The sequence below is a fragment of the Nelumbo lutea genome, chromosome 4, assembly GCF_056320005.1.
Source record: "Nelumbo lutea isolate HS-2025 chromosome 4, American lotus-T2T, whole genome shotgun sequence".
Lineage (NCBI taxonomy): Eukaryota > Viridiplantae > Streptophyta > Magnoliopsida > Proteales > Nelumbonaceae > Nelumbo > Nelumbo lutea.
The window spans coordinates 67,447,512-67,455,489 of record NC_142687.1 but is presented as its reverse complement, the minus strand read 5'-3'; the positions used below and the strand labels follow the sequence as shown (position 1 = coordinate 67,455,489).

Sequence of the window (7,978 nt, the reverse complement as noted above, 5' to 3'; positions counted from 1 at the left end):
AACTGTTGATTTGGGCACGAAAAATCTTTAAAACCAAAATAGTAAAATATAACTGGCATTTTTTTGATTGGTATTAACAGGTACAATGTAGAGCACAACAAATTCAAGGAACAAACTTGCTATGATGACCATATCTTATTGATGTCCAAAATAATATCCATTTAAATGTGATTTTGCTGAAAATATTTCCCATTTCTTTCAATAATAATTCATTTTTTCCTTTCTATGTTTCTCAAAATATTTATAGATTGAACACTGGTAGTAATATTGCTAGTGTTTCATTGAAATTATGCAATAGATAAACTCATTCACTAGATGTTTTGGGGCCCTCTCAGATAGGAAATTTCAAAGGAAATACCAATCAATAAATGCCAGGAAAATTGCAAACCATGAGAGAAGCAAGATACAAAGTACCCTTAGGCTATGTTTGGTTTGAAGGAAAATGCAGGGAAAGGAAGGGAAAATGGGTGCCTCTTCCTCATCTCCCTTCAATACCTCCCCAAAATTTGCTTTTGGCTTTTCTTGTTGCAGGAAGAAAGAACAAGGACTCTAGCTCTTCAACAATTGAAACTTCGAATTTGCTACAACTCCGTGCCACATTGATTGGGGGATCGCAGTCTTCAAATTACTGAAGATTTTTGTCAAATTACTACAATCAAAAGGGCTTTTCTTAAATTCTTGCAGCCAAGAAGACCTCCATCAATTTAATACAACCAAGGGACCTCCTACAATTAAAGGTTAGTGTTACAGTTCACGTTCATATCAACAATTGATTGTGAACAAAAGCTCTGTTCATATACAATTGATCATTACAAGTTCCTTCTACAACTACAAGTTGTCAAGCTTTTCCGGTCACGTCCATGACAAGTTACAAATACAAGTTTAGATTGTATCCGTAGCAAGAGAATCAGAGGGTGTTCTTAGCTAAAAAAAGGAGAAAAAAAGTTTGTATTCCACTTACTTTTCTGTAAAAAAAAAAAAAAAAAAACTTTGAATTTGTCTTCATTTTCTTTGTGCTCCAAATTTGCACACGAAATTTGTGTCAACAAACAAGTTTCGATAATAATGAGAAAGCAAAGTACCTTTGTTACCAGTAGAATTGGGTTCCACTGTTCCAGACAATCAGTTCTTAAACAACAGAACATTGGGGTGTTTATTTAGTTGTCTAGATGTATCTAAAATCCAATCCAAGCAATAAAATTCAAGCACAACCTTAAAGGTGCTAAGCCCTAATCAAATGCTTAATCCCCATACTCAAGCTTATACCTAGATCAAGAACTAAACTCCATATAAACCCAAGTCTATGATTCATATGACAACCCATATACCTTGCAACTATAAAATCAAAATGTGTAAACCACATCGATTATTCAGTAGCTAATATTTATTGGAATCAAGGTTCAGCTTGGGAAGAGTGCAAAATACAAATATCTACCATGCAAACACATAGTTTAGAAGTACAGTATTCAAATATTGCACTGTACATATTTGTATTTGCACTCTTCCCAAACCGAACCCAAAGAACATAAAAAGAATGCCTGGTTTTGTTACACAAAATAGACATGGAAACTTGTAGTTAGTGTTGTGAAAATGTGTAATATAGTTTTTCAACAACAAATTTTCTTCACTACTTAGTAATTTTTTTTTTTTGTTTTTTTGAAAGGTAAGGTAAACTTGTCTTAAAAATAGTCAAAAGAAAGTTTACAAGTGTGATAGTTCACTGTAGAAAAAATTTCTATACACATGAACACCATTAAGAACCCCCAAAAAAACGACAACATTCAAAAAGGAAGGAGAGAAGCTGTGTCATCCATGAAGTGCAAATTGACACTCCACCAGGCTCTTAAACTTCCAAAAATCTGATTTATCAGCTCCTCTTCTTGCATTTGTTTTTTGGTCAAAGACCCTCCTGTTCCTCCAGATTACAGCCAGAGGAATAGCTGTCCATAGTAGTTGTCCCTTTTGGTCATACCTCCTACCTTCCAGCTTTCAACAAGGACCCTAACTGAGGCAGGCATACAAAATTGGATGCCTATGGCTTTGATAAAATGCAACCAGACTTTAGACGAGAAATTGCAGTGGATGAAAAGATGGTTAGATGTCTCTGATTCTTGGTTACATAGCACACATCTGATATCAGGCAACATCATTCCTTTTCTATTCAACAAGTCCTTGGTGAGGCATTTCTCTTCTACAGCCAAGCATGAGAAGAACTTGATTTTCAAAGGGGCAATCCCTCATCCCCAGATTGTTTCACTACTTTGTAACTTATAAGAGGAGAATGACTGAATAATACCGTGGTAAGTGAGATGTCAAAACTCTACTTGAAGGTTATAATGTATAACTCAATCAATTATTCTTTCCTCTCCTTCAACATAAAAGGCCATTACCCAATTATTCTTTCCTCTCCTTTGACATCTATCTTGTCAATTCCGTACGTTCATATTTTCTTATTCAAAATCCACCTTAACCACCCCATCTCCAACCAGTTTTACAATTGCATCTTTGGATTCCATCCACTGCATGAAGGGAGAAAGGGGGGGGGTATAATGGTCTTTTCAGAGAAACTACTTTTCATTCAAATCTTAAAATTAGTAGTGGATAGTAATGTAAATATGTTACTTCCATTACCTCCAACACTACAACACTCAGAAGGGAAGTTGATGACTTGTCAGGAACCTCAAGGACATCTACATGGTAACTGTAACCTACCCCTTTTTTTCTCTTCCAAGGGTGGGGAAAGGGGAAAGTTATCCTCCAAAAGTAAGTGCACAATAACATCTAAAAATGGCCAAAAGCAAGTTTGTCATAGAATCAGTTCATGAAATGTGGTATTGGACTAAAAATAACCATAGGTTAACGTAAAATATTTCATTAAATACCTAAAAAATAATAGTACCATTTCACCATTGCCTTAAACAACATCCTTCAAGAAGTGTAAATATTCCCCATCAGGCCATCACTGCTTATTAACCACTAACTGTGCAAATTTACCTGACTGCCAAGTTTTTTCTGGTCAAATCAATTTCCAATAAGGTTGTTTCCGAGCTTGGCTTATTGCTTCCCTATTTCTTTCCATATGGGTTTCCAGATATCTTTTGCCTTCAAGATCATAAAAGAACAACTTTCAACAAAATTGTAATTAACTAATGACAATGATAATCAACCACTAGATTCATACATTTACCTGAGGTTGCTCAGTAGCCGAGTCAAATCATTGATCTCAAGGCCAGAAAGTTTTAGTGAAGACAAGGTTCCAGGTACCTCTTCTGATATTACTTTGGACAGTTTATCCATTGAGGCTGCTAATCTTCTAAAGGCCTACTTGTGCAAGAAATCAAAAGCTAGTCAATAATGGATTTATGATCATTAAGATGAAATGAACAAAAGGAATAATTCAAGAATGTACTTACATCCATTGTAGGAATTGAAATTATAGCCAATGAGAAAATTGATCCAAAAGCCTGCATGATACTTCAGGTGAGAGAAGTAGACAAATGGGGAAGAATTCACTCCTAAAACGAGCAATGACAAAGAACATGAACTCTTTTTTGTACTAAGAAGAACACACGAATTCTTGTTTCTATGCATATAAATGGTCTGGAAATTCCTTTAGTTGTTTCAAAACATGTTCCTCGTTGTCCATCCTTAAGAGTAGGATTTAAGAAGATGAGCACCATGAATCAATGAACAAGCTCAGGGCAGGATATTTGAATGCAAATGAAGAAACCATTAATTAAACTCTATTCAATAGTCAATACCATTCTTTCTCTGTATAGTCATTCTATTTTGAACTTTACCTTCTCTCTTGAGAAGTCCATCCTTAAGAGTAGGATTTAAGAAGATGAGCACCATGAATCAATGAACAAGCTCAGGACAGGCTATTTGAATGCAAATGAAGAAACCATTAATTAAACTATATTCAATAGCCAATACCATTCTTTCTCTGTATAGTGATTCTATTTTGAACTTTACCTTCTCTCTTGAGAAGATTGTGCATGTCTGTGCATTTGTGAATATTACAATAACTAAATTCAACTGTCTCAATCTGGTATAAATCTCCTATGAAACTCAGAGTAGTAAACTGTTCAACATGAATCCTGTTTTTAAAACTCCACTGCAATTTAGGATCTCGCATGCTGACCTGAACATTCTGATCTAAAAATCAGGCATAAGGAACCAAAAAATAGTACATGTCCTTCCAATATCAAACACAGGAATAATCGTAATATTGATAATAGTTAAAGAACTCCATAGAAAGTATTTGCAACAAAATAAACAAATATAGAGTTTAAGAAATAGTAATTACCGCAGAGAGAACAAAAAGAAGGGAAATAAGCCCCAATTCTGGACTTGGACGAAACCCTAGACTTCTTGCTAAATGTGTGGTTGGAGAAGACACCGATGAATGCTTAAAAAGGATCGAATTCGATTTCTGCAATTTAGAAGTTACTGTCTGAGTTCCATTTCCAGCAGAAGCAATAGGAGTGACCGTTATCCGTCGAATACGCGCCGGTATCCGACGAAGTGTTGCTGGGTATACAGATAGGTGGTCTGCGAGAGACAGAGAAGCAGATGACCGAGACATGGTTCATAAACGAGTAGCTCTGAGCCTCTCTGACTCTGACGGAGTACCGGAGAATCGGTTGGCGCTTGGCAGGATTATACGGTTTAGAGAAATTAATGATTTTTATTTATAAGTCGGAAAAATCTATGCCGCCGCATACCGGGTATCGGATCGCTAGTTACGAATTATTATATTTAATTAATGTAGGTATCGGATCGCTAGCTCAAATGATAGAGCGCTCGCTTTGCATGCGAGGAGTGGTACAGGTTCAATCCCCTGCATCCCCAATATATCTAACTTATATAATAATAAGGATTTTTGTTGTGAAAAAGCCTGGTTTTACTTTCCCTTTTTACCTTGTATAATTTTTTGTTTTTTTCTAGTAATTTATTTAATTATCATAATTCATGAGGCCATATGATGTCCATCAAATTTTTTCTAACAATAGCAGTCCTTATGTCTCGTGCTTGGTGCTGCCCTTGTTGCTACCTACTATTTTCATTTAACTCATTGCAACCGTCCATAAATTCTCATCAATTATACACATGAAACATAAGGACTGCTAAATGGTGATTGGAGATCATAACCAATAATTTATTATTATTTATGTTTTTGCTGAAATCATATATCAATCAATTATTCTATAAATTCACCCTGATATTTATCATTATTTATGCTTTATGATTTTTGTTTTTCCAATAATTTATTTAACTATCATGATTCATGAGGACATACACTCCATCAAACTTTTTCCAACAATAAAAAATGAGAATGCAAATTGTTAACATGGTTGTATATCTTGATTTTACTTTCCATCTTTACCCTCAACAATTTTTGTTTTTCAATGTTCTTTTTTGATCATTCAAGTATTTGATCTTATCATTAATGGCCACGTACACTCTCTAGTGCTAACCTTGTTGCTACTTACTATTTTCATTTAACACATTGCAACCATCCATAAATTCTTATCAATTACACACATGAAACATAAGGATGCTAAATGGTGATTGGAGATCCCATAACTAATAATTTATTGTTATTTATGTTTTTGCTGAAATCATATATCATTCAATTATTCTATAAATTCACCTTGATATTTAGAATAAAAATTAAAAATCCATGAATCATATAAACACCAAAACTTGAAAAGGATACAAAAGATACCTCTTATTGAATTAATATTAATTTTAGTTAGATAATAAGAATCCTATTATGGGCTTAATATTAATTTAGTACTAAAAAAATGATAATGTTGCAATTGGTTTGGTCAAATCACCCTGATTTTTCTTTCCAATTTTACCCTAAACTTTCTATTTTTCCCTATTGTATATATTGCCATTGCAAAATAATTATGAAAAACATAAAATGAAGAAAATAATATAAATTACAAAAAAAATAAAGAAATACATAGAAAATTTACAAAAAAAAATAGAAATTCATAGAAATTTCTATACCATATACTAAAAAATGAGAGTGTTGTAATTGGTTTGGTCAAAACACCTTGATTTTATTTTTCAATTTTATCCTTAACTTTCTATTTTTTTCCCATTATATATATGTCATTGCAAAATAATTATGAAAAATCACATAAAATGAATAAATAATATAAATTATAAAAAATAAAGAAATACATAGAAAATTTACAAAAAATATAGAAAATCATAAAAATTGTAGAAAAATAACATAAATTACAAATCTATACCATACCGAAAAATGAGAATGTTGCAATTGGTTTGGTTAAAAAAACCCTGATTTTACTTTACAACTTTACCCTCAATTTTCTATTTTTTTCCCATTGTATATATTGTCATTGCAAAATAATTGTGAAAAAACACAAAAAAATGAAGAAAATAATATAAATTAAAAAAAAAAAACAAAGAAACATAGAGAAAAGTTACAAAAAATATAAAAAATCATAAATATTGAAGAAAAAACATAAATTACAAAAAAAAAAAACAAAAAAAACCATAAATTACAGAAAAATGAACTAAAATTGTAGAATAAAATAAGAATTTATATCTACTACCATGTATAAAAAATGAGAATGATTCAATTAGTGGTCAAAAGACCCTGATTTTTCATACCAATTCTATCCCTGGTTTTTTTGGTTTTTCCAACATATCCCAATTCTATATGAGACCATTGTCCTTTCTAAAAAGCCATTAGGTGGGCACCTAACCCATCAACTCGTGATTTTTTAAAATTTTGAGTTCCACTGAATGTCTAAAGCCTTAGGTGGCATTTGATAAATCTGAAATCTAAAAAGTTAAAAAAAAAAATTCTGTGTATGAAATCTGAAAAGAGGCATAAATGCTTTTCTATATTTTAGAGGCTCTGAATAGATAAGGTTGTTTGTATTGATTAAACCTTCAGCACATAAAATTCCTTGATTTTACCATTTTACCTTTAGACTATTTAGTAAATTTGAATTCAATTTATACTATACCGTAAAATATTTAATAATTAATATAATAAAAAATAATAAACAATAGAATATTTAATAATTAGTATAACTACAAATCATAAAAAAATAAAAAATAATTTATTAAATTGAAAATAATATTGAAAATACCATACCATATTGGATTAGTTGGTCTCACTTGGTGCAATGGACACAGTGTAGAAAACTCATTTCGGTGATTTCATTATGGATTCATAAACAGATGGCTATGGTTCCTCTTCAACTTATAGCTCCAATTGCTACCGCTATCCCCGATATTATCAAGTTGTTACTTGACATTGAATCATAGCGGAAACAGAGAAAATGCAACAAAAGGGAAGAAGAAAAACTTCCAAATTTGTTGGAACTATGGACTGAAATTCGAGGCCTGATAGACTTGCTCACTAAAAACGCAGATGTCGAGCTGCTTTACGAAGATAGGTGACCAAATTATCTAGGAAACCTCAAAGGAGTGGCCTATGTCGCCGATGACATTTGGGTGGAGATCATGTCCAATCAAGAGGTAAGCGATTCTACCTTAGACCGCACTCATGAAACCTTCCAGAAATTTCGATGCATTTGGGATGGAATTGTTCTGTATCTTAAAACTGAAAAGGAAGCATAATGTTGTAAGCAATCGGGGCAAACAAGCTGGTTGATGCTCGGATTGGCCGAGTTCAACATTGTTAATTCACCCCCAAGTCCAACTAGACCCAAGGTACCGGAAGTCCGAGGACAGGTGTGGCTGAGGAGTGGAGTCCGAGATGAGGGAGATCCATGGTCCGAGGTCCAATATCTGCTGTGTTCGGTACTCGAGGTGGATGACGGTTCCGGTATCGGTTCTGTAGGGAAGGAGAACGTCAGAGGCCTCAGGTGAAGACCCGAGGCAAGGACTCCGACGGTCAAGTTAGTAAGAGGGTACGAGGTGGACGAGGACTGAGGTGCGAACACCCAGACGAGGTCACAGGAGA

At 33.5% G+C, this 7,978-nt stretch overlaps 1 protein-coding gene across 5 annotated transcripts; it reads right to left on the bottom strand.

The window, feature by feature from the left end:
* Window positions 1–256: 256 nt before the first annotated feature.
* Window positions 257–4,683, bottom strand: LOC148860950 (uncharacterized). Of its 5 annotated transcripts, XR_016112697.1 has the most exons (6): window positions 4,310–4,683; window positions 3,414–3,464; window positions 3,188–3,321; window positions 2,883–3,102; window positions 2,632–2,781; window positions 1,687–2,519 (listed from the first exon to the last, which is right to left on the bottom strand). XR_016112697.1 is itself a non-coding variant. In XM_088983422.1 (4 exons), the coding sequence occupies exons 1-4, from the start codon at window positions 4,586–4,588 to the stop codon at window positions 3,066–3,068; spliced, it is 501 nt and encodes a 166-aa protein (XP_088839548.1). In that variant the 5' UTR covers window positions 4,589–4,683; the 3' UTR covers window positions 2,847–3,065. The 5 variants fall into 5 exon arrangements, 1 of the variants encoding a protein (XP_088839548.1); XR_016112698.1 differs by lacking the exons at window positions 1,687–2,519; window positions 2,632–2,781 and adding an exon at window positions 257–725 and having other exon boundaries at window positions 2,995–3,102; XR_016112699.1 differs by lacking the exons at window positions 1,687–2,519; window positions 2,632–2,781 and adding an exon at window positions 257–649 and having other exon boundaries at window positions 2,995–3,102.
* Window positions 4,684–7,978: the final 3,295 nt, after the last annotated feature.

Excerpts from the sequence above, each read along its gene's own strand:
- LOC148860950 (XM_088983422.1), bottom strand. The coding sequence starts at position 4,588 with ATGTCTCGGTCATCTGCTTCTCTGTCTCTCGCAGACCACCTATCTGTA. Across the intron at positions 3,465-4,309 it reads TTCTTTTTGTTCTCTCTGCG|GCTTTTGGATCAATTTTCTC; the intron begins GTAATTACTATT and ends AGTATCATGCAG. Across the intron at positions 3,322-3,413 it reads TTTCAATTCCTACAATGGAT|GCCTTTAGAAGATTAGCAGC; the intron begins GTAAGTACATTC and ends TTGCACAAGTAG.